The 27,468-nt window shown below is 41.3% G+C and overlaps 1 protein-coding gene across 5 annotated transcripts in view; it reads right to left on the reverse strand.

The window, feature by feature from the left end:
- NRXN3 (neurexin 3) overlaps positions 1-27,468 on the reverse strand; it is a 973,627-nt gene that overhangs the window by 643,291 nt on the left and 302,868 nt on the right. For all 5 annotated transcript variants that reach the window (XM_072038404.1, XM_072038409.1, XM_072038408.1 and 2 more), the window contains one exon: positions 2,458-2,661. In XM_072038404.1, the coding sequence (XP_071894505.1) occupies positions 2,458-2,661 (204 nt within the window). The remainder of the gene's footprint in view (positions 1-2,457; positions 2,662-27,468) is intronic.

Genomic DNA, 27,468 nt, shown 5'->3' on the forward strand with positions numbered 1-27,468 from the left:
CCTGCAGGCTGCTCTGCACACTCTGTTCTCAGGGCTGTTTGCTGTGCGGGCCGCAGGCTTCAGGCCTTTGAAGGGTTGAATACCATCTTTTGATTTACTATGGCTGATGGGGTATGGGAAAGCTTTACAACTGAAATACACAGAAGAGTTAAAAAGAAAAAAAAATAAAATAATAATAATAAAGAAATTAAAAAAATACAACACAGGAAAGACCTTAATAACCACATAAATAATAATTAGTAATCAAATGTAACAGATCAAAGGAGAAGAAAGAGACAGCTCTTTGTAATAGTTTTAAATGACTTTTAAGAAAAGCACAATTATATAACTCACCACTCAGAACAGTCTTTGTTTAAACACATTTGTCATGGGCTAGATGCTCAAGGAGATGGTGACACAGATCAAGTCATGCTCAGGTCTTCAGGCGGTGCTCATGACTGCTTCTTACCAATAAGGGCATTTTGTCAGGGTTTAGTGATGAAGACTCTGCTCTCATTTGTGACATTCTGGCTATGATCTGTCTCCTTAAAGATATAGATGTGACCTCCAGTAAACAGAAATTGAATGGCTCCCTTAAGGTCATTCCTCCTCAAACTCTCTTTCTTCAACAGCAAGGTAACCTTGTTGTTTTGAAAGCGGGAAAGCCCCAACTAAAGGAAAATTTCTTAGATTTGCAGGGTTTCTTTGGAGAATGGCCCAAAAGAATTGCTGTTCAGCATTCTTACAATCAAGAGCAGATATAGGCAGAGATCAGTATCAGAGTGCTGTTTTTGAGAAGTTGTCAAAGCTGAAGTCCAGCTATTCTCTCTGCACTCTACCTGCTGAGAGTTCAGCAACAGCCCCTGTGCTAGGTGGACACTCAATAGTTCAACTAGAAAAGTGTAAAGTACTAAGGAAAACATATATATTCCAGACAGGAACCATGTCATATTGCCTTCTTTTTTTTTTTTTAAGAATATGGAACATGTTTTTATACCCTGTAGCTGGAGACTATTTTTGACGTAAGAATTAGCTTAAATGCATTTTATTCTCCTCATTCTCTTTTCTCAAAAGCAGAGGTCATGGTCTGAATTCAAATTTAAAGCAAAAAAATAAAATAAAAATAGCTAGAAAACAGTTTTTAAACAAGCTGGTTGCTTGCTGGTCAACATATTTCTCAGGTGAGAATGCAGAACCTTAAAATCATCACTCAAGCTCATCTATGGTACACGAAGACTTTGATAAACCTCTCATATCCATCTAGAACAGGAGATGAAAACCAAGAGCCATTACTATAGGTATGGGTGAATAGCACTGATGCTCTCTACAAACAAAGCCACTACATGGTTTGCTCCTGATACCATCATAGCAGGGCTTTGAAGATAATGTTAGCTCAGAGAAAAAAAAAAAAAAAAAAAGTGAAAGCTTGCTCCTGTGGGGTTTGAAAATTTGAGAACTGACACAAGCTTCTGCAGACCACGCACAGATCTTCATATGAAGTACCCTAGACATTAGAAGAGGTTTAATGTTTTCAATAATCATAATAGTTCTGGTTTGACTAAAAATCTCTTATCTCTTAGTTATATTGCTGGATTCACATGAAGCAATAAGGTGCATCAGTGTAAGTGAAAGAAAGCTTTGCCTCCTGCATTTATGTTCTCTAAAAAGAAGACTATTTGTCATTCAGTACAACATTTAGAGACTGGCAAGAAAATGGATACAGAAGACTGAATTTCCTCCCAACTTTTTCACTGTCATTATTGTTGGACTTTTTTCTAATGGTCTTTTATTATTTTCTAGGAAAGTGTAACTCTAAGGAGACAGAACACAACCTTCTGGGATGGGGGAATGCACTTTTATTACTGTTGCCTTTGTTTTAACACCACCATGATCAAAAGATCTGTTTGGTTTTGTTTTGTTTTTTGGTTGGTTGGTTGTTTTTACTAGACATAAAAAGCCCTAAAGGCTGAAAGATATACTAAATATGAAATAGAAATAATTAGCAAAATAGAATATCTAAGATCAAGTTGCATTAAACACTGTCCAATTCTTAAAAGGCTTGGGATTCACAGGGCTTCTGCTTGCCACCATATCCATTTGCTTAGTTGCCATATTTGGCTTTGACTGTTTTGAGTGATGCTGGAAGAATGAGGGATGTAACCGATCAAAAGATGGACCAAGCAGCATGTCTCACACAGAGCTCACCAGTCCCAGACCAAGAAAGGAAACTTAAGAACTTAAAGACTTAAAAACCAACACTGTCCATAACGAAGAACTGACAGCAAATCTTCATGCAGCAATGCAGGAAAGAATTTATCTCCACAAGAGAATATCATTATGAAGGTCTCAGCAGCTATTTTAGAAATCAATCCAATCCAATCAAACCAACAGAAATTAAACAATTATTTTTTTTTAAAGGACACTAATCACAAGCCCAAACTAAGAGTGAAGGGGCAGTGGGAGGTTTTCATACGATACCTAAATTGACCATAAGTTTGACACGGCCTCCATCCAGCTCCAGGCGCAGAGTATCAGCAGAATCTCGTGAGGTGGTTGCCATCAACAGCCCATAGGCACGCTGTGACATGAAACGGAAGGACACATCTTCTGCTTCTGTATGCATGACCATAGGCATGATGATCTTCATGTACATGCTGCCATCGTAGCTCAAGATAGAGGCCTCTGCAAGGAATCAGTAAACAAATTCAAAAAATTAAAATAAGTTGCACTTCCACACAATCTCCATTTCTCACATCTTCCAGAAAATGTGATCTCCATTAGTCCAGCCTTCTCCACCACTAGCTGGAACGACTAGTTCAAATAACGCCTACAGCTCTTCTCCTAGAGTACCTAGTCTTGTTTTGAAATGCCCAGAGTTTCTATTTCTGATACGCTTGAGAGCTGCTGCTTATTCAGTGAGGAATTTCCTTTAAAGGGAAAGAAAAACTGCAAACAATCATAGTCTGTGACACCACTGTCCCTGAACAACCCCTCTTAAAACCAAACCGTGTACAATAATAGCATCTACAAAGGTGTTCCTGGCCTAAAAAAGGCTGATTGGACAACAAGCATACAAAGGAAGCAAGACAGAACTAAGTCCTATTCTTGTTTCTTTGTTTCTGGTGGTTGAATTTCATATATCAAATTAATTGGGCTACGGCATTAAATGTGAATTGTCATTAATTTAGGACCTACAAAATTCTACAAAGCATACGATTTATTTTAGAGATCCGGAAAAACACAATCAGAAGTAGCAGAATGAAAAAGAACAGACTAACATAAGAAAGGAAAAACATGTCTCCAAAGCTGAAGTTAGTTACACTAATAAGAGCTTCCAGGGGTACAAATTATTCAGGAATAATGAAAAGTTGGCTGTACAAATCCTTGGAAAAAGACACAGGAAATATTATTTGAAATTGAGTTAATAGATCCACTCTACTTGTAATCATTTTATCTTTTTCAGAGCTGTGTTGTAATGAAAGGGATACTTCAGCAGACAAAATCTATGAGTATGAAGCAGGTTTCTTAACATTTTTTTTCCCCGCATCAGATTTGTGCTGTTTTGTGTTTTGTTTCCCCCCCCCCCCTCCTTACTAACAGTTAATGTTCCTGGAGCTCTGCTGACACAACTGGTGGCACTGAAATGCAAAAGAACAAATCAAAATCCATGTCAAGTTCACGTGCCATTCAAACACAGGAAATGGCAGGAGATGGAGGCACAACAAAAGCCAAGAGTATGGAGAAAAAAATAGAAAAATACAATTTATTTCCTTGCTATCTCCTCTGAGGCTGTCAATGAAAATGGAGAGTTCAGCTGAGGAAAGGAGTTCTGGTACTTTACATTCTCTATTTGTTAGGGGGCTGCATGCAGGAACTGATATTCTTCTCTAAGGGGGGCAGAATTAAAGTCTTGTGATAGAGCTGCAGCAACCAGTATGGCATGGCAATTGCTGTTTCAGCCCATGAATACGCTCTAAAGCACTTTTATCAGCAAAATTTACAAATCTACATAAACGTTTTAAATACATGTATTAAACAGAGCATCCCATCTCCACAGAGCCAACTCCTACAGAAGACAGAGACGTAGATTGCTCCATGTAGGACTTCTACCACCAAAACATGTATAAAAAGATAAAAAGCCCAGAGGCAGAAAAAAGCTCCCTAGGCACGTGGAAGGATTGCTCTGTAAAGCACTCTTACTTGGGATTCTCAACAGCACCCCCCACCACCACCGAAGGCTAACATCTCATCGTTTGCAACAACAAATATTTGGAATCTAGGCGTTCTTCTTAAATATTTCAGCCCATTTTCTGTATTTTCCAGCAGAGCCCTTTTTGCTGACATTAGTGAAACTTCTAGAGGGAAACAGCAAGCTTAGCAGAGCCAACTGTTATTGTCCTCTCAAGGCCTAAATGTTAGCGTGGTAATAAATATGCAAAAGAAGTGGTAAATAAGGAATATGTATCAAACTGATATAGCAATAAAGAAGATGTGTATCTGGTGATGAAACCTGTGACAAATATCACTGTGGTGGTGCTGGTACAGCAACCCACCGCTACTAGATGGTATGCAGCACCTCTCCAGGCATGGGACATACAAAACACATCACAAAAAAAGCTTTTCTGTGAGCACCATTAAAACAAGATGGCCATGAGCAGCATCTCGACTCATCAGTTTTCTTAGCTGCACTCCTCCCACACGGTCATGGTCTGCACACAACGCGCTCCACACGCAGCACCCACTCAGCCATACATACTCCTTCTGGGGACCAGCTGTCAGCGCTGCCCCGGGGACTCGCATCTTCGCTTGGGCAAGAAACAGAGAAGGAAAGCGAGATCTTTTTTCAAGGTGGGGGAATGGCTTCTTCTTTTCTAAGTGCAATTCTCTTCCCCCTCACGTCTGCAACTCTTTCTTGCCACCCACAGCTGCAAGCTGGAACCAAATGTACTGTATATTATACATACACTCAAAGGCAGGGCGTATGTACACACCAACCATCCTTACCCTCCTCTCTCACTGCGGATTGTATTAGAAAATGCAGTCAAGCATGAAATGGCTCTTTTGACGCCTTCAGCTCAGATGTGCCTTGCATGAAACAGTTGCTTGCACTAGCACCTGAATAGCTGTGAGAAGGGGGCTGGAGAATATTAGGACTGTGAGTGGGAGTAGCTGTCACAAGCGGGCCAGCTCTGCTGCTTCCTTTCCCACAGAGCCATGCATTAGGTACTTTGGAAATTGGAGTTTTTCTGCAGACACTAGAAGACAACACACCAAGAGTGTTAATAAGGAGTCTCTTCCCTTCTAAAATAATTAATCTGTGTCCTTCAGCTCCACTGATCCCATGGACAGAAAATTGTTATCCCTAGACAAGAAATGCCAACTGTCATCATTGTACTTATGTAAGAAGAACGTGCAAAACACCCAGAATTGCTCAAGATAGCACAAAAATCTAGAAATATATTTTTGAATAGGATTTCAGAATCAAAATCTGAATTCCAAAAAGTCAGGAAAATAATCCTGATTCCTAAATTACCCCCAGATTCAAATGCTATAAATATGGCTTGTATTTGGAATGAGTAACACAGTAAGGAAGCCCCAAAGGGAAAGATAATGTTAGAGGCAAAAGATCTCATACTGAGCAAGATCTCTGTTTCCCACCTCTTGAACATCTTGCTTGTTTTTCCAAGTAAATACTGAAGCAAACCATAATGAGTTTGTGCACAGCAAAGCCTTTCCTAAGCTCTGCCCACAATCTGCTGTTTAGTGGATGCAAAGGGGACCCAGTTCTGTGTTGTTCCAGTCACCATACAACAGCCATTCCAATTTAGAATTAATCAAAAGAGACAAACCAGACAGAAGAAAACAGAAGCAAACGTCCAGTTGGAAGGGATGATCAAAATTAATCTGAAAATCAAGACAGTGTTTCACCTGATATCCAATAACAGCCTCATTCAGGCATTACTTCAGTGTTTCTTACTGCCCCTTCTCTGGCCAGTCTACTACAAACAGAGCAATGAATCCTTGCAACAGTTCAGCAGATAAAATGAAATAGCCTGAAGTAGTTGAAACAGTCTCTGCTCAACCACAGGAGAAGGTAAGTTTCTGTCCTTGTATGTGCCCTATGCTGACCTGAGCCTGTCCCAGTTCAGACCACCTCTGCATCTTTTAAAAATAAGAAATTTCACTCTCACCTTACAAATCTTCACCACCTGAAGTATCTGGGAGCATTTTCAGCACATCTTCTTGTAAGCAGAGCTTTCCCTCTAACTACAAAAATAGCCCTTCAGAGGGGGGTATTGCTTAGTAGCAGTCACAGAAATAAATCCTATCTCCTTGTCCTGACAGTCAGTCCCTAAAACTCAAGGATTGCATGTTACTGCTGAGCAACACATACAGAAAATCTGTTCAGGGTTGAATGTAACCTGGCAACAACTAGGTGACCTCAGTCTCCTGTGCTGGCAATTTCTGCCTGAAAATAGGCATCCATTTGATTGTCCTCAGCCAAGTGCAGCAACAGGACTGTAATACTTCCGTACAGCACCATAAATACAGGCAGCAGCATGATTATTCAACTTAAAATATACACATGCTCCTTCCAACCCTTCTACTACAGGGTAGCTATTATATTTGGATGTTTCACAGACACGTGCATAGGAGCAATGTGTAGCACATGAGGTTTCACCCATGTTGCTGAGATGTACAGATTTGCACAGACAAAAAGATCCAGAGCTGCATTTACTCATGAACCCAAAGCCAGAAGCTTCATTGCCATTAGCTTGGAGATGGGAGGAGGAAGAAACCAGGTGCTGATTCAAAATGGACCTGACATAATGCCAGAGATCTGTGAAAATCAATATGTTATTAGGAGCGATTAGCTTCCCAATCTTGTGCTCTGAGACCCTGCCAGCTTTAATTTTACACTTAGCATCCAAAGGAGCAATTCACTGCTGCTTCCCCACAAAGCTCTGCATAAACCTCCTGGGGAGATGGCAACAGGCGTATTCTTAGAATACAGAGACAGAAAAATATTCAAGCCCTCTTACGCTCTCTCTCGCTTTCTAACCTTTTCTCTGTATTAGTCTCCATTCTTAGCCCTTTTCCTTTCTTCTCCCTTTTAGCTTTCCTGTAGTCTCTGTCTCTCTTTTCCATCTCCCAGACTACAATATAGTCTGAAGGTTCCAGAAAGAAGACAGTGAAAGAAGAAGGAAAAAAATATCTCCTCTTCATGAAAAGTTCATGATTTCATCAATGACAATGGATCAGGGCATACTATGTATTCCCCATACAGTTACATTTGGGAGAGTTGGCCACCACCAGTGGTCCCCACTGAACAGAGCTTTCAGAGAAGAGCAGTACCAATTCGAGAGGCACAAGACACCTAGCGAAGAGCTAGTGTGGAAAAGAGCAGGCATACTAGTTCAAAACTACAGGAAATACAGAGCAAACATTTCACCTGATTGCAAAAATTCAAATATCCTTCAAGATATTAGCCTTATGAAAAATTGCCTGAGCTTTGTACCCACAAACCAGAAAAAAATCTCCTGTAGGCATACAGCATACCTCTTTCCATTCCCATGCAAACATGCCAACTTTTCTTGTAGTATATCCACTAGCAGACACATGGCCACACATAAAAACAGCCTTGATTGTTTGAAAACCAAAAGTACACTTCAAAACAAACAAAACCCACGCAAATTTTAAAAAGGCTCTCATGTTCCTCAGGAAGCTCCCTGCAGCCTGCCTGAGAGGAAGCTGCGACTTTTGGAAGTCAGTGGGTTACGAAGCAGGATGCAGCTATAGCCACTCATAACCACTCATCTCCAACTGAGATTACAACGCTGAAGAAAAAGCTAGCCAAGATGCGCTCTTACTCGCCCAAAAACTTTTATTTTAAATCCCTGCAGGTCTCATCTGTGTCACCAGATGGAAAGCAAGGACCTCCAGAAGTGTCCCCACACACCCACAGGACACAGAGGAAGGCACAGAGGTACCCCGGGGGCCTGACTCAGCTCCCCAAACACCACACAAAGAACAGGACCAATTTTGAGTTAGTGTTGCAAAAAAAAAAAAAAAAAAAAAAAAAAAAAACATTTTAAGTTGTATCTTTAAAAATTTAAGATACAACTTTAAAAATATAAACAGATGTTCCCATTCAGACAAAAGCATAATAAGCTACCATCATCCAAAACAACTGCCAACATGCACAAAAAGCCAGGCTTGCTCCCTGTGAGGCTGGTTCCCTCAAAAACTGAGTGCGGGAGCATGTTATAAGTATGCCACCTCAGTGCACAATAGTTGATGAAAGAAAATACAGCGTTTTGCTTGCCTGTAAACAAAGGAAATTTGGGGAGTCAGGATCTAATTGTTCAGGCTAAAATCTGCCTATGGCCCAGGAGTCAATGCTCCTCTTTTTTGTGGAAAATAAATGTAACTGGATTTTTAAGTACTCCCAGGGAGTTATGACTTTGCACATCAGAAAGCGGCAAGTGCAGGGTTTCTCCCTGGTGGCCAGGAGCAGCAGGGGCATGGTGCACCCACATGAGGCAGGACAGGCCTAGGTGGTGGCCAGGACCAACCAAGGCAGCATCACAGTGATGAGGAAGGTCCTAGGTCAGGCTGGGAAATCAGCTGGTGGATCAAGGCCAGCATTGGGTGCGCTGACCCCCAGGAAGGGCTGGGATGGGGGGGCCTGGGGTGGGCCCAGCTCGGTGGGGCCATGGCTGGGCACTGGCAGGCTGCAGGGAGCTGGAGCCTGGCCCTGCTGAGGCCTCCCCGGGACAGGGTAACTAGAAGGGATGTAAATGTAATTCACCAGCATTTGCAAAGACGGTAACAAAACAAAACAAAAAAATCTTTAAATACCCACTTAAAGAGAACCATTCGAAATAAGATGACTTTTTATTTGTCTAAAAAAATGCACTGCCAATAGTACCACTAAACAGCAAGTATAGGTTTATTGCACTAGCGCGAACAAAGTTGTTCTGCTTTAAAGACTTCAGCCTGCCAAGATACCAATAGCATTAGCTGCTGTGCACTGACAATTTATGAAGATACAACAGCGGAAATCTTAGAGAGACAACAGGATTTTAAGGAACCTGGGCTGTTTTTGCTGGTGCGTAACTACCTCGCATATCCAAGTATTTTCGCAGCATTAATCCTAGTTTTTCGTTGCATCACATTAAGGTGACAGGTTCTTTCCCTACTCCCAGCGGATATACATCTGATCTACAAAAGGACTGAAGCTCAGCACACCAGCACCCCAACTCCTTTACTCTGTTCTAGAGTAACTAAATCCCACGTGTTCAACAACCTTTAGTTTTTATTTTCTGAAAGTTGCCTGTTCTGTTTCTCACCTCTGGCTTATCTCTGATTTGTATGCTACCTTCTTAAATTCAAATGCTCCAAATTTGAGTAGTGTACATCAGTTAAGACTAAATGAGCACTGAAAGTAGAGTAATTACATAAGACGCCCTTATCAGTACAACATGTACAAAACATTTCTAAACGAGCAGCAAACGAGAGAGATAATAGAGCAAGCTTCAAGGCATTCATCACATTTTCAGGGATGCAGGAATGCTGGTGGAGCAGTAAGAATAATTGTCACATGTAACTGTCACATGTCACACTCATTTCTCTATAGACAAAAAATGCCAGCAGATGTTTTCATAGGTCAGATAATATCCAGATTAATATTTTTCATCAAATGTATATTTTAAAAATGTTGCAAAATTTAATGCATAGCATTATTTAAAACATTTCATGGCTTTCAACATACATTTAAGACTGAAAATAGCCTAGAAATGGTGGTGGGTTCACATAAAATAAGTTCCTGAAGAACACCTGAAGTACCAACCACACCTATGTATTTATCTAGAAAGTCAGAACAGAATAAATAACCTGCTCACCATTTCCCTTGCAACACCACCATCTCCTCCCTGTTCCAGTATGTTATATATTTCCTAACTGTTTCCTATGTTGTTTTTTTTTTTTTCAAACATCAGTAGAAACATCAAATTACTGCAGGAAAAAATATTGCCTATGAATCAACAAAATGTAAGACATACAAAAATCTAAGCAGAAAAGGTAACAGAGGCCAATTAACAGCCTCAGGCAACAAATCTGTATGAAGGTGCAGGGTTCAGACAAAGTACTATAATGCCCTTACTCAGAGAAAATTTTTAGCTCGATTCATAAAGTTAAGACACTGAAATGACTGCAACAGAAGCAATTCTGAATTTATTTCAGAACTACCCAAGAAGTTTTACATGAATCCAAGATGAACACCTCACTTTTCTAGTTCAGTAGTAGAATGAGTTTATGTAATACCCAAATCTAGTAAACTGGTCCTGGCAATGTTCAGCTCAAAGAGGGCAAAATCTCAAGAAATTAAGTAAATCTGTGAAGCAACCATTATAAATGAAAATCTTGTCAGATTGCTGATCATCGACAACAAAAAAAATCAATGGAGACATTCTTAACTCCAGAGAAGGTGCATTAGGATCCAGGATTATAAATCTCCCCGCATTAATAGCCCTCACAAAGCTTTGCACTCTGGATTCCCACTTTTGTATTACTTCCATAAAGAGCCAACATAACTTCCAGCTCCTGAGGATAACTTGTGACTACCCTTCAGAAAAGGATGCATCAGTTTCCATGCACATCAGGCTTGTTATACGCTTTGCCTCCTCCTGTCACCACCACCACACAGAAGAGGATAAGCTAATTAAGGGGCTGGGACACCAGTCACATAGGGAGGTTAAAAATAAAAATAAAAATTAATCCATGATGAAAGGTAAATGTTATCTGATTATCTGATAAACTTCATATCTCCTTTTTCAGGCTGTAACCAAAAGGAAGTGGGCTAGGGAGGAGCTGTAACACCACTGAGCAGCATAGTGGAAATATTTGCAGACAGAGGAGACTGTAGCTTGTAAATGTTACTGCTAGCCCTGGGAGGTGAAGAGTGAGGTCGTACTGCTACACTGAAGCTTGGCAGAGACACGGGGGAACCAAGGAGGAGAACATGGGCTCTTCAACCTTAGTCCAAATGTCACTGTAACATTTACAGAGCTGCGTGCAACTATTTGGGAAGAAATCTCTGGCAAGAAGGTTAAGAACAGAAGAATTGCTCCTCAAAGCCTAGGAGTGAAATGGGGAAAGCATTGGGAAATCTACTGCTAAAATGATGGTCTGAGGGTTCACATTACACGTGTGTTGGGGTTTAGAGCTTTTGGAACTAAACAGAAGTCGCATCATTCTCTATGTCCTCTTTAATGATAGTGTCAAGCTACATGAAGCATCTGATCTTTGTGTTTTCAGTAGTATGTTCACCAAGAAAAGGGGATTATAGGAGACATGGAGTTTGGCCCATCTCAGAGGTGTACAGTGCAAGAAAGAGGCAGCAGACAATTTACTGTGAGGGGAATTCCAAGAAATTTAAAAAAATTACACAATGAGGGTGGTCAAACACTGAGGCAGACTGTGGAAACTCCACGTCTGGAAATTTTCAAAACCGAACTGGAGACCCAAACAACCTATTCAACTCTTGAGATTTGCCCCACTTCAAGCAGGCAGTTACAATACAGTTCCGGAGATCCCTTTCAATTAGGATTACTCTATGACAAGAGCCACAATGCACTGATCTCACTGGACACTGCACCAGTGGCAAGTTGCTACTCATCTGAAATGGAAAAGATTTTGCCCTGTGTGTGATCGTATTCATGGTAGTGCTGCTTACTGCATGTTGTCATGTCTGAAGACACAGGAGATTCGCTCTCTTTACAGGAACTGACTATGTCCTTGAGCAAAACTTTACTTCTACTGATTCATCTCATAACAATTACAGTTAGAAACATACTATGACATGGACTAATGACATCCACCTCGTGCCTTTGGTCCCTTTTGCCCACAAGCTGGTATGCTCTCATCAAACTGGTGCATTGCATGCTACCAACACCTCCCAGTGGCTGCTGAATCTCTGGTTAAACTTGAAAGACTGATTTTTTTCTATGATGGTTCTAATGGTGGATCTCAACACTAAAATTTGCTTGTTTCCCCAAATTACCAAGAGGCTGGGGCTCTGCTATAAAATCCACAGAACTGTGAAAGCTAATAAAAGGCAGTTATCATCAGCCTACCATCTTTGGGAAAGGAAATCTATACTATGAACTAAATTCATTACTTTGTGTAAAAGAACAGCCAACCTCCTCTCAGTTGTGTGTGTTGGTTTGTTGTTTTTTATTTATTTATTTATTTTTATTTTGTTTGTTTGTTTGTTTCCTTTTTGAATACTGTAAAGAGAACCAATAAGCCATATTTTGCTACTGGCTGTTAGTTTAAGGAAGGTGCACAGCATGGCCAAAACAACACTCCATTTCCTTTTTCTTATCTGAAGTCCTGGAAAGGGTGCTTTAATAGGATATGGAGCAGGGGGGAAAGATAGGTCTACAAGCAATAAAAGCTAAACTTGTCCACAAAAAATATACATTGTAGTGTTTTTGAAAAAGTAAATTTTTCAACCTAGGACATCTCTGATTTAGGAGGCACCAGAAGTGAGAGTTCAGAGACAGCCATGATGAAAATACATAGTCAGAGAGTCAGGGTAGCTACTTATAACTGATGTAAGGCAAAGAGCTTCATACATGTAGAAAGAGGAACATCGCAACACTCAGAAGGACTGGAAAATGTCTTCTCTGAAGGAAGCTCAGTACAATGAGGTAGGTAGCTCTATCAGGGCAGTAATGCCATGCTGCAGAAAAATGCAGGATAACATTTAATTTGGGATTTCATACTACATCTTCCAAACCTAAAATATAAGATGAACTAAACAGCATTTACTAGACCTGGGGGAAGGTCCTTTCAGAGCCTTTTCTTCTCCTATCACAGAGCTGCTGCTTTGCCTAAAAAACATTTGCAAAACCACCAGTCTAGAGGTGGTGCCTGAGGGTAATGCTCGGTCGGTGCAGCACAGACAGCGCAAAAATAATGACACTAATTTCCAGGGGTCCCACAGGCTCTGTCCATTCTCATTCCTAATGAAGTCATCAGCAGAGATGCAATAGCCAGGGCTGCTCACCCAGCTAATTACAACCACTGGCCAATTACTTCAACCATGATAAAGAGGAAAATAGAAGCAGAAACTAGTAGCTGGCACAGGATGGCAGTTAATATTGCCAAGATCATGAGGGCCAAAACAAGAGATACATGTTCAAGCATGTAAATTTCACCAGCAGATCAAAGGAATTGAGTCCTACTTCCAATAAATAGGCACTGTTTTTTTTTTTGTTTTTTAAATATGATTGTCCTGCAGACTGCATTCCACTGTATGACTCTGGTACCTGTAAACAAATATGTTTAAATAATAAGAATTTTAGATTAAAAAAAAAAAAAAAAAAGATAAAAAGAATTGACATATGCACGTATGGTGCTTCTGTGCTACCGATAACCTGAACTACCCAGAATTTCCTTGTTTAGACAGTACAAGGAATGTCATCCCTGAGTCCAAACGTGACCAAGTGCACTTTTCTCTTACAAAATCACTATTTCTTGGTGAAGTCAGTGTTAACCATTCATAATCCAAAAAATCCTGGCTATGTTATGCAAATTCATGTATTTATTCAACTGAGTACAATCTCGAATGCCCAACGACGTGGTGCAGGGTCTTCTAAGTGTATGGACTAGCATTCAATGGATGGGACTACATAGAACAACAGCCAGCCCAAGCCCTCTGTCCAAAACTCTAGTATTTCTACTCATGGAGAAGAGTTTTCCATTAATATTGTTCTCATCTGAGCTCCTGGAGCCTCCAATGATTGTGAAAGATGATAAATTCTACTTCTTTGGGAAGCTGTGAAGGTTTAGTCAGTGTCTGCAAGTTCTTTGAGATCCTGTAGTCAAAAAGGACTTTTGATGCGTAAATTACAACAGTAGCTGTGACACTAAAACTCTCATCTTCACCCCTGTGCTGCCCGTTTTACTCACTTCTACGTTCAGGGCAGCTGTGAGAACACAATGAAGAGCGTCATGCTCCACAAGCACCAGCCTGACACCACAGTTAAGTGAAGCTGAATCTGCTTTAGCTGTTACTGTCAGTACACTGAGATAGTTCCTGAGGCCTGATGCTACTTGGACTCAAACCAACACCAAATGTAGAAATCACCAGGTATGGTGACTGAAATGGAGTCAAACTAGGGAATCATACAGTACAGTTGTTCCCACAAGATTCTCAAATTACCATCTTTGACTTTTGCTGAAATGCTTGGATCTCTCCTGCTCCTCTCTGAAATAGCAAACGAGTCAAAAATCCCCTCCATATCAAGAAATTTGCATCCACTTACAGACAAGCTTTGGAAATGTGCCCACATCCTGTGTTCTTCTCTTTTACTCAGAGTTTTCTTAGTTTAAGAGAGTTTTGATGCTGAAGTACCTATTGTTTATCTTGTCTAGCACATTTCTGTGCACTGTAATACAGTCCAAAGGGACATTTACTCTCCAGATTGCTAGCAGCTAACCAGATGTGATGTATTTTGTTACAACATTTCTGACCAATTACATCAAATTATGCCAGATTAAATGCAGCCCATCAGGGAAAAGGGTTGCCACAGACCTGTAATTTGACTCAAACCAAAAATTCAGCATTTGCTTATCAGTCAGCACCTCCTGCATGACACTGCTTCATTTACCATGGTATTCTAAGGTTCTCTAGGTTCTTGAACAACTTCTCTACATGCTAAACCTAACCATCACACAAACTATTAGCAAGAACAATAGAATCATAAAGGTTGGAAAAGACCTCCAAGATCATCTGGTCCAACCATCCCATTACCACCAATATCACCCACTAAACCCTGTCCTGAAGCACCAGGTCCAACCATTCCTAAAACAACCCCTAGGGACAGTGACTCCAACACTTCCCTGGAAAACTCATTCTAATGCCTGACTAAAGGAAGAACTAGGTCTCCCACCCCATCTGCACTAAATCTCTCACTGTTCAGAAGAGCAGTAGTAGGGACAATATGGTCAATATCCTCATCCCAAGGGAGGTGCGATGAATTCAAGCAACATACACTTGCTCCTAAAGATCAGAGTTCAAAAATACCTTAGACAAGTGGTGGAAGAACAAAGCTACTGATCATGACATGCTTGCTAATTTCAGTGGCAGATGGGAAGTTCAATCCATAAGAACAGATCCTCGATCCTAATAAAAATATATATATATATTTTTAATAATAATAAAAAAATAGCTACTGACAGCCACTGTGTAGGATGGAAAGAACAGTTTGTCTTCACCTAAAATATCTCCTAAACTCTTATGTGCAGGAGATAGAGAACTAGGAGAGTAAATTGCAAAAAAAAAAAAAAAGTCCCATTTAGCTGAGTGGGATCACAGGGAAGGTCAAGACAGCTAATCACTATCTATTTACTGGAAATTACCCACAAAGGTAATTAGGTGCACAATTCTCCTATAGCAATTAGCTGTTGTTGATATGAAGTAGTTACCTAATAAGACTAAACTCTGTAACAAGGTAGAAAGGCATGAATCAGAACAAGAACACTGAAAGATGGAAGGCAAGGTAAGTTTGGGGGATGTACAGACAGTCACGTGCGTGTCTGGAGGACTGGAGAGCTGAAATGCTTTCACTCGGATTACTTGGCCAAACCTCTAAGAGGTATCAGAGAAAGTGAGATTATATGAACAGAGCCCAACACAATTTAACAAAGCATGGCAAAAGCAGATGAGAGCGTGGCTATCAGATTAACCTTGTATAAAGGCTGTGGCAAATCCATCATGACGTTTTTCCAGGGTCTGAGATAGCCTGACTAGAACCGGCCCTACCAGCAAATTGTGTTTACTTGAGAAATGAAAATTTTTATCTTCCTCATTATACAAGGCTGAAAAGGGGGCAGGGAGACAAACTCAGACATTTTCTACTGTCTTAAACATTTTTTCTATAGTGATAAAAACCATTAAACATTACCAATGAAAACTGAAGAAAAAAATAATTACAACATCCGAAGGCGAAAAGTGATCTTGCAGCAAGCAGCTTTATTTTACTACTTTTACTTTTCAACAGCTTGTTGCTCTAGTGATATCTAAACCCTTCTTTTGGGCTTTCTGAGGTCTACACCCCAGGAAAGGAATGGGAAAGGTAGGCTGTGGCTCTGGAGAGACAGCCTTCAGCTGCGGGGAGCAGTGGTCAGGGATTGCTCAGGCAAACAGGCAGACCCGAGCTGCTTCACTTACACCGACCCACATCTACCCGCACTTCGAAGGAGTCACAAAACCCAACGTAAAAGACACCAGGCAGAGAAAGCTCCATGCTGAGGACAGACAGAGCGGTGCAGGGAGCCCACAGCTGTTATTTGGAGCCTATCCACAGAACAGCAAAATTGGCCAGCAACTTGCACAAGATAAAAACCAGTATGTCAGAAAATTCCTTTCTGTTAAACAGAAATCAAACCTCATAATATTTTTCAAATCTCTTCTTCCAATTTCCAACCAACTCTGGAAAACAACAGAATAGGATTTGCACAGTGCTGCCAAACACGCAATATCATTACCTTGGATGGGAGTTAAGGGGCTGAGTTTGCCATAACAGCAATTTTACCATGTAAGAACAACATTCTGCATGCAATTAAAGCAACAAGAGCTGCATCTAGTCACATTACACCCTTCCTCCTGGGAGGCACATGGCTACACCTGCAGCCACTTGCCCTTCCAGAGCTTATCACTTGCTCTGAGCACTACATAAACACTCCTCTGGTGTCAGCTGGACTAAATTCCACCCTCATGAAGGGAGGAACACAAGAGATAAACATGCCAAAATGAAGAGGAGCAAAGCTCTCATTTTTTTCACATGGAAAGTCAAGTTCTGAGCAACTAGGAATGTGTCAGCCGTGGGGTTTGATCAACGGTACTAGTAACCAGGCAGAGTGAGATCTTTGCTGTGCACCAGCAGGAGCTGTTCTACTATGAAAATCCTACAAAACGCAAACCTTTCCCATAGTTTCTCAGTCATGTGGCTTAGCTGTGGCTTGGAGATATTGTACTTTGAGGCACAGAACAGCTTTAAGTCTTGTTCAGTCCTTAGCATCTTGGATGCAACAGGAGTACTCTTAAACCGATGCTGAGGAAAAAGCAGTCTCTCAATTCTGAGCCCTAAGTTCACAAAAAGAACCGCATGTAATATTCATTGAGAGTTCAACTCAAGAAAGTTTAAAGGATCAGTCTAAACATTCCCAGGGTGCAGTAACGTTATTTTTTTTTATTTCAAAGCATTGGGATTGCAGCCATTGCTTTTGACCTCTTTGCCTAGCTTTAAAACAAGGTCTTTATGATATGCTCTTTGAAATAGCACCTCAGAGCTGGATTTGTTTCCAAGTCTAGCTACCCTCAGCTCTAGCAGAAGACTTCAAAATTAAATTTGTTTGCAGATTCTACTCCTCCACTTTAGGACCAGCTACAGAGGAAGCCCAGATGTTTATTAAGATTGCAATAAGGAGAGGGGACTTTGCAGCTGGACAAGTTACTCAAACCAAGAAAGGAGAATTATGAACTGATTTTCCCTCTGTCAGGAACTTGGGAGTGTGCACATTTCTCAAAAGAAGTTATAAAAGGGCAGAGGTAAGGATTCAAATATTGAAGAGAGTCCCCATAATATCATGTAACCGATGGGTTCACACAGTTCTAAACTTCCACAGCATCACAGGTCATTCCTTTAATTACTAAATTGCATTATTTATTTAAGATGAAATATTGATTTCTGTATTTCTTGGGATCTGACAGCAAGAAGCTACACTATACCACCCAGCATTACGCTGCTGATTTTCGCAGAGGTGCCTATGGTGTGGAATCCAAAGGGAGTTAAGATTTCCTCAAGTTTGGAAGGAAAAGAGGCAATTCCCCAGAGTTTAGCACACTGAGAAAATCCAAGAGTAGGTGCAACTGCCACCTAATGGTGAAACTGTAGCTCGGAACCAGGATTAGTAGCCAGCACAAGAAGACACAGATGCTGCTTTGACCTACATGTATGTCTTCTATGTGGATAGACTTTTTTTTCTTCAGCAACATTTAATTATATGCTGCTTCCTACAGCCCCAGCTACTGGTGAAGCAAACATGTATGTTTGAAGTGACAGAATGTATCTTCATCGGGTATGTGATTATTTTCTCAAACTGGCAGATTTGAGTCTAGGTTTTATACCACAGACAAAGAATATACTGAAGTCAAAGTTCAATCTTGGATTTTTTTGAGGACAGAAAATGTCTTAATTTCTAATGAAAGCTACTAGCACTGGAAGAGTGCAGAAATGCTACTGAGCTAAACCAGCTAAATTACCCCACTGATACCGATACCAATTTTCTGGACATTTCATTCATGCCACAACCAAAGCATTCTCCTTTCAGCCCCTTACCATTTGCCCCAGGATGTGGTAGTACAGCTCCCAAATCCCTCTCCTCAGTAACTCATGTATGGGCATGATTTATAGCCTTGTTATGCACTAGAACTTAGTCGAAATGGGTCAGTATTCCCCTCCCTCCATTCCTCAGGCAATATTTAGTAGGACCTCCTTGCTGTGTTTGCACTGAGCCCCTAACAATGCTGGATCTGGCTTAATAGCTAAACACACTCAGATCAGGACTCTTAAGACCAATTCAACAAGTTGCATTACAATTTTCCTTTATTTGGTCTGAAAGTAGGAAAGAATATAATTTTTCTCTCTTAAAAAAAACTATTTTCAGGTATTTTCTTTAAAAATCATTATAAAAATAAAAACAATATATTGCATATTTGATATACAAAATAATATTCAATATGCAAATTAGAAATCAAAACAGATCAGGCAGAGATACATGTGGAATCCACTGCTGACAGACTGTCAGAGCCTTGCTGTACTATCTATCACCAAACACAGCTCAATTTACTTACTCGCCTTTTAAATGTGAACGTAAGGGCCAGGGAAAGCTGTCAGGGACGTGATGGAAGACGAGCACCTAGAATCCATACAGAAAAGCATGCTTCCTTCGTACAATTCTCTTCCCAACTTGCTATCATCTTAAACTAACAGAGTCATTCAAGAGTTGAAAGACTCACGGCTTAATGCATGATCCATCAATCCCTGTATGTCTAGAGAAAAGGGGCGTTAAGCTCTCCAGCCACAGGAGCAGACATGCAGATTCCTGTGCACAAGAACCACTTCTATCTGTTTTCACTATGAACTGACTCACAGGCTCCTACCCCAGGCTCACCCATGTGCCAGACAGCACACAGTATTTGCAGGGCACAGCATGCCTGCTGCGGGCCTCCCCCTAAGCACCTGTGCAGGGGCTGCAGGGCTGGGATGGATCCCTGAGGGGTGGCAAGGCTGGGTGCGTGTAGGTGCATTCACACAACAACGCGCTTCAGGAAATATTTCACGTCCATTTGAAATTAAGGAGTGTAAAGTTTTTCCCCCTGGGGGTGCCTGTAGGACTTTAACATGCCAAGCAGAGCGATGGGGCAGGAGGATGTGGGCCTGGGGCTGCAGCCCTTGCTGGGATGCTGAGGGGCAGCGGGGAGGCGGCGCTGCCTGAGGCCATCAGAGGGTGAAGGAGGCTGCAAATGACTCCTCACTTCTGCCAGTAGTGCTGGGAAGCTCTCACTGCCTGTCTTCCAAGGGAGTTAGGGCAGCACTGTCTCCTCATGGGGTGAAGGAAAAGGCAGAGACATGAAGCACATCCCAGTGGTCCTCCTGCACAGCCTCTCTGCCCTGCCAGCTGCTCGCCAGGCAGGGAACCAAGTTGCTACCTGCACCGGTGTGGGATGAGCAGGTATCAATTCAAGAAAATCTTTTCCTCATTTGCACCTGGAAAAGCTAAAGATCACACCACAGAGAACATCCTTTTTTCTAAAATAAGCAGCTGAAATACTCTGTGACAAACCAGGGAAAAGGGTAGGTCTACTAATGGGATGGGCTTCCTGCCCACAATTCCCGTTATATGAAATCTCCAGCACAATTTGAAAGCATTCAGGTACCCTCAAGAATGCTTTTTGAACCAGCTTTCTTTCACAGCAGAAGTGAGGAGAGAAATAGGAGCCAAGCTCCTCCAGTGCAGGAGCACAACCCAATGCTCTGAACTGTTCCACCAGCACCATGCCGCTCTTCCACACCTTTAGGATGCTCCTAGAGCTACCGAACCCCTCCTTGTCCCAGTCTTCATCAGACAGGCACTGAAAAATTGTCAGAATATCAAGCTGAACTCAAAATAATGAGGAGGTCGATAGTTCCCTTGGAAACTGGAAAATAATTCAAAACCCTAAAAAAAATAATATCAAAATCTGTAAGGGAAAAAGGACAGCTCTTGACATCACTTGAAACATAGCTGGTAAGACTCTATAGATATAACACCTGTTTCTCTTTCAAATTCTGCAGATAAAGAGAGAATCAAAAGGGGAGGAACTGAGGCACAAGACGGTTTTTTAAGATTTCAATTAGCCTTTTATTTGGACTAGGACTTATTTACTGCAGAGTTAAGCATCTTTCATAGTTACAGATTCTCTATTTATATCTGCTAACTGTGCAAATTTCCCAGTTCCCTGATTCCAGACCAGCTGCTGGGCACAGCTGTGCTCCAACAAACACACCAAAGCCAGCAGGGATTGCTGCAGGACTGCCATAACTCCAATTCCACACGCATCTGGAAGAGGAAATCATAGCGCTTTTCTCGCTCAGTCCTGACACAGCTCAACAGAAAAATATCAATCATACATACATACATATATATATATATATATATATGTGAAATCCATATATACATATATATATATATATATATATATATATATATATAAAAGACCAGTCTGAGAAGGTCCCAAGATTTAACACCTTTCAAACATGGCACTAGCACATCCACCAGGAGGTACGAGGTTGCCAAGACCAAGGATACAGGATATAGGTGCACAGTCACTTGCAAAACCCTTGGACAAAGCAGAGGACATCCTGGGAGCAATTGGATGTGTGGACAGATCAAGACACAGAATTGCAAGCAGTTTACTATCCAGCACCAAAATAACTTTTAGTTTATTGGAAAGAAGCGGATGTAAAAACTGAGCAACTACCGAAGTGCCTCAACACACTGCAGCTGTAAATCTTGAAATAGGTTTCAGAGTGTAAATTTCATATTCGTGTGGGCATCAAACTCAAGGCTGCAGTGAGAGCAAAACTGCACCTGGGAGAGAGGACCTGCGTGCAGCCTCTACCTGACACACAATGCCTAGATCCTGTCCCTGCTCTCCCCCAGCCACTGGCAGTGCAGTGGCTGTTGTGAGCATCATTCTCATCTTTAATGAACTTTTTGTTCTGTAGACATGTAACTTATTTTAAGGGGATTATACTCCAAGAGACTGTCCCCTAAACTCTACACGGGTCAGCTGTGACTTTTAAGGATTTCTTGCTTTTATGCATCAGAACTCAAATGTTTTGTTCAAGATCAAAGTACATGACAGAGCCGGACTGTAATGCAAGTGAAGTAAATGGCAGACTACAGCCCTTAGAGCTTCCCAAAGTAGTCTCCCACATCCCGTCCTCCCCCTTTCTCTCTTCCTGATGAGCAATCTCTGGGAGGGCAGCTGAGCAGTCAGAAAAGCCTCCATCCTCTGCCTGCCACACAGAGAGCAGCACCAACCTCACCTGCTCCTGCTCAGACACTGCCCACAGAGAATGACCCTTACTTCAGGCTCTCCTTTACCAGCACTTTACTCACAGACCCTGGGTATGCTACGCTTCCCCATGTTTCCCTTCCTCATACCACTCTGCGTACCTCTTCTAATCGGGGTTTGAGTTTTTCTAACAGCTGCTTCTTACTCTGTATTTGGAAAGAAAAAAACCCTCCTTAATAGCTTCCTTTTCTCCTGACAGCATAGCATGTTACATACTACTGTTTCCAATTTGCCCAATAGTAGAATTTGTTCCACAATTCTTTAATATGATATAGCAAAGAAACTGAGGTATCAAAAGGGTTTTTTGTTGTTGTTGTTTTGTGTTTTTTTTTTCTTTTTTTGTTTTTTACATAATAAATTATTCTACCCTTCCTAATTCAGAATGAGTTATAATAAGTAATTTCATTAAGAATCAGACAAACTATACTTTGGGAATCCGTGTCTTGCATATTTTATACATTTATTCACTTTCTCACTAATTGGGAAAGCGTATCAAGTTATTAGTGCTATTTAGAAAGGAAAAAGATCTTTTGAAGTTGGAAGACGTTTCCAAGTTTTCATTATTCAGAGGAATACATTTCAAAAAAACATCCATGCTAGAAATAGAAGAGCCAGACAGATCATTCAGCTCCCTTCCCTTCCTTCCATGCTACAAAGCACATTACGTTAAGGAATATAGCAACCTGGCCATACTGCGATCTTGTAGCCACTTGCATTTCCAGTGTTTAACTGATGTAATTTCCATCCTTTCCCTGGGGTTTCTGTTATAGCAAAGTAAAACAAAAAATATATATAAAGCTTATTAACAGGGTGTTTACTATGATACTTTCCTTTTTTAATTTAAGCCAGTATTCCACAGTTCCTATGAGCTTTCTTAAATAAGTCCCTTACTGGAGGAAGGCAGTCCTCCCATCGATGTGGATTAAATCACGCTCCCCTCAGGTTATCATTTAACCAAGTAATACACACTGAACTCTTCTAATCTTTCTCTGTAATTCCTCCCTTTGGTCTCCTGACTATATTTCAACTTTTTTTTTTCCTTCACGTTTCCTTCACACTAGTGGATTTTAGTCTAAGGTACTTGATAGGAAACTCCTTACCCTTTCTTTTTCTTTAATAGGAAGCAGAAGCTTGTTAGGGGAATATACTTTTTATACTCACATTTCTTGAAGATACATTTCTACCAGCAAAACTACAAACAATTCTCACTAGCATGCCTGTAAGCTAAGTGTCCAACAGCACTTCATTAGTGCTGGTGAGCAGTTGATATTCAAGATTATTATCCTGACAAAGGTCAATGGGTAAAAGTATTTAAGGCTCCCTTCTTCTGTGCTCTGTAAATCTCGTATCACTACTGAGTTAAATATACTCAGCCAATCATTGACACACCATACAAAATCTCATCATTTGTTTAGTGCTTCATAAAGGGCAATGAATAATTTTACCTTTTCAATGCCAAAGCAACTAGGAAGCTTTTCCCCTCGAGTGGCTCAAGTGCTACGACATTTGATCTACAAAAGGTTGTTTGTATACCTCCAAAAAAAACACCAGAACTGTGCCTGAAAAACTACACAAGGATTGCATTAGCACTGAAGGTATAGAAAAGTAGTACAATATAGGAAGCCACTGCTGTTTTAAAAGAAAATCTCTATGACCTTTAAGGATTTTTAATAAATGCTGGTGGTCGGGGCAATATTGTCCCTTTGGGGATATAAACTCAAATTATTAATACACAAAACCAAAAACTGCACACATATCTGTACTGATGAGCAAAGTAAAATACTACGCATCATCTAGCAATAATGAGTTAGATAACATGAAAATAGATGTCTATCACTAGGTCAGATTTTCTACCTGTTCCCATGCCAAGAGATGCATTAAGCTCAAGAAAAACTATGAAACCAAAATTCAAAGATTAACTAAAATCAGCATTTTGCTGGTGTTCAGCTTTTCCCATCCTAGTATCTGAAGCACTTAATGACTGGTGATTTTTTTCCCCTTGCAACCCTTCTATGACTTATGAAAGTCTCAAATATCTGCTTTTTGCAGCTGTGGAAGAAAAAGCACAGGAAAACATAACTTGTCTGATGGTGCTGGTCCAGAAAGAGAATCAAAATGTGTGTCTATATTGGGCATCTTTGTGAAGGTCTGAACTAGTTGCATCCCATATATGCCAAGGCTTGTTTTGCAAGAAGCCTTGACCAAACGTACTTACTATCCCAGCAGCGACATGGAATTTACATGACACAACCACCCGAGCTCACAAAGCTCACCTCCAGGTACTGCCACAGGAGCAGCAGTCCTGCAGAGCAAGCAGGACTGCACACACTGTAGAGGTGGGCTCTCCGTGCCAGGTGTACTGTGGCACACCTCCTGAAGCACCTGTGAGGCAGCTTTGGAAAGACTTCACATGTAATAGCACAGTTGCAGTTTTACCCATGTCCTGGGGAAATCACTGTCTTTTCTCTCCCTGTCATGTAACATTCCCAGAAGTTCATTTATTCCTTAAGTTATAGTTTGTGCAACTTAAGTTTTGTCTTATAAGCATGTCTTTAATGACTTCCTACACATATTAGCTGTCCCTGAGTCCCCTGGATTTCGGCCAGGCACACAGGGAAGGACAGCTGAGTTAGTGCAATGCAGGATAAGAGAGAGGCTGGCCCACGGGGAGCTGCACAGTAATCAGCTTTTCATTACTGCTTGGCTGAAAGGCCTAAGTGATTCAGCAGTGCTCTTCTGAGTGGGAAAACAGATGAGGAGGAGATGAAGGAACTCAGGTTCTGATATGAATTATCTCCATCCTATCACAGTATAAAGGTATTTATCTCTAGGAACTGCTAATAAAATAAACAGAGACTACATCACCATTTCTGTAGAGGTCTGCAAGTATTATTTTAGGGACCTCAGACAGCTTTCTCAAGGTGGAAAAAGTAGCTTAGTGACCTAGGAGTCTAATGACTAAATTATCTGATATCTTAGATTCAGACATTTAAGTCCCAATGAAGTAAATTCAACCCCCTCAGCCTGAGTCTGTGGCTAATTACTTTTATAATCTTGAGTAGGTACCTTAATTGTCTGTGTCTCAGTTTCCCAAAACGTAAAATGGCAATGATACCTATCTCTTTTTGAGAACACTCCGCTTATACGCTGTTATAACACTCCTTTGTACAGGATCTTCACTTCACATCCTTATGAACAGTTTGATGTGGGTGACGCTTGTTTAGTTTATTCGGATAGCCCAAGGACAGGTAGAGAGGTCAGTAACTTACCAGCCTTCTCCCACCTATGACTTTGCCTGTTCCCTGAAAGTTTGAAGGCTCTCCCATGGGTTATTTGTATGCAAGGGTATAAAAACTGACCTGTGCCCATCTCTGTCTTCCAGAGAGAGAGAGACAGAGAGGACAGTACTGTGATTTGGCAGGCCCCACATTACTGTGGCAGAGAAGCCCGTAAAATCTGTCACCAGCGTGCAAACAGCCTTCAGCATAAGTGTCACATGGGTTACATTTATCACTCAAACACTTCCATCTCACCTCAGTACCACGCATGTCTCAGTCCAAACACAAACAAGCCTAATGCCAGGCCCCCGTATCTTCCCTCCGAGTTGTATCAGGGTTGTTTCTCCTTCCTGCCCTGGAGTCCTCCTGGGTAGCCTTTACCAAGGACTTGCTCAAGTGTGTAACCCAGGAACAGTGGTTAAGCAGGAAAAAAAAATTAACATAGAGCCACTTGCAGGTGCCCAAATAGATGCTGAGCTCCTGGCATGCAACATCTCTTCTGTGCCTAACGGGTTAATCCCTCGCAAGGGATCCACATGGGATAAGAGACCTATGGGTGTCACACAGCTTTAACAGGGTTTTATTGGTCAGTGCTTTGATGTGGAACATCTACTTGATAGATCTCTGCAGCCCCCAGGCCAGCACACCTCCCTAACCTGAGTGATGGGGTGCTTGGTAAGAGCTCGCTCACAGCAGAAGGGATGTGGTGGCTGTTTCAGAGCTCCGTCTGGAAAACTTACTGGCTGAGGCCTTGCTGGTGGTGCAGACCAAGGAATGAACTATCAGCAATACACACACACAAAAGGGTAAACAATCAACTTTTAACTTTTATAGTTTCTCTCTGAATAAAACGGTATAAAAGACAATAGATTGGTTTAGCAAATAGTCACCAGCCAGCAGGAAAAGACAAAAGAAAAAGAATTCACAGCACTGTATATCAACCTGGGGAGAAATGACTAAACGAGGACACTGATTGCTAATCTACATTGTGTCACTCTAACTTTATAAGCAGGTTAGCTCAAGAGGCCATGTGTGAAAAAACAGCCCCATAAAAGCAGTGTCTTTCCTACTCTCATCTGTATTCACAGTGGACCAGGTTTTCATTTTATGGCTGGAATGTTCTTGTTTCTTCTGCAGGTCCATTAGCACTGTGCATGCTGCACAGTCAATACCAATTCCAGCCTACACTTTTCTGCCTTTTTTATTTGGACGCAAGTCCTTCTGTCTGCTGGATCCACTACTCTTTGACATGTCTGTTTGTGGTGTTCATTTTTAATTTTTTTTTGTGCTTGTTTCTGTTTTAAGCAACCCAAGTACCTTTGGCTTTAAATAAAAATAAAAAATAAAAGCAAAACCCAAGTGAGCCATTTAAAATACAGCATGATAAAATATTTCTATTTCCCTTTACTCTAATCCCCTTAACCTGAAAGGGAGGCAGGCTATAAAACAACACAAGAAAAAGATACCCAGCCTACACACAGAATTGTGATGCTCCTTCAGGAATAAGGAGGGTGACAGTCTGGGAGAGAAGTAAATCTCCCTGCTCAATCCTGGACAGTCTCCACCCCATTCACCAAGGTGGCTGATGCCAGCTCCTCCACATCACAGAGGTTCTCCCTGCATCACACCAGGACTCCTGCAAAGTAGACCGCCACGTATGACCTGTGCCTTTAGCCACATCCTCAGTACACCATGTTCAACAAGAAGAACAGCTGGAGTTATCAAAAACACAGCAATTACCTTGGCTGCAGTGCTAAATCATCCTCTAGGAATGCTTGACAGGAAAGGCAAAGCTAAAACTCTGCACTGGTCAGTCCACAGAGAGGATAGAACAAACATATGCAAATGCAGAATAAAGGCGATTTGCATGAATTGGACAAGAGGGCTGACCACAGAAAATGGAGCAACAGTGACTTTGGGGGCTTACATCAAAAAGACAAACCACAACAGAAGAGAACATCACTTTGGAGTTGGTAACGAAATGGTGAAAACCTGGTTGTGTCCCTAACCAGAAGCTTAATTGGAAGCTTTCCACGCCTAGGAACCAGATCTCCTACACTGAGGTTAGTGCAAGAACTCTACAGTTCTGTGAGATTGCTTTGTATCAGGAGTCTTCACATTCACCTCATTTTTCTCTTCAGTCACAAAGATTCATGCCAGAGATTGTGTGTTCTGTAGGTTTTTTTTTGCTTTTTTTTTTTTTAAGTTACAAAATACTTGAGATGTTTTCTGTATTCCTGCCTTTTTTCCACTATTTGGCAAGTACACCTTTTGCCAGTCACTGTTTCAGGGGTAAACCTTGTCCTAACACAGCAGGTGAGACATGCAGCACAAGCTCCTTTCCATTCTAGCGCAGCACAGCACGCCTTGCTCTGCTCCCTGGGCTGGGTGCACAAAGGCACCTTAAGGCTCTGCCTTCAGCTTTCCTCTTGCAGTCACACAAGCAACAGAGGGGAAATCAGAGCTATAGAAGAGTTCTTCCTTTCACTACTCTACTTTGCAGCTCTACCAAAG

This window comes from Anas platyrhynchos, chromosome 5 (assembly GCF_047663525.1).
Source record: "Anas platyrhynchos isolate ZD024472 breed Pekin duck chromosome 5, IASCAAS_PekinDuck_T2T, whole genome shotgun sequence".
In the NCBI taxonomy this organism is placed as follows: Eukaryota; Metazoa; Chordata; class Aves; order Anseriformes; family Anatidae; genus Anas; species Anas platyrhynchos.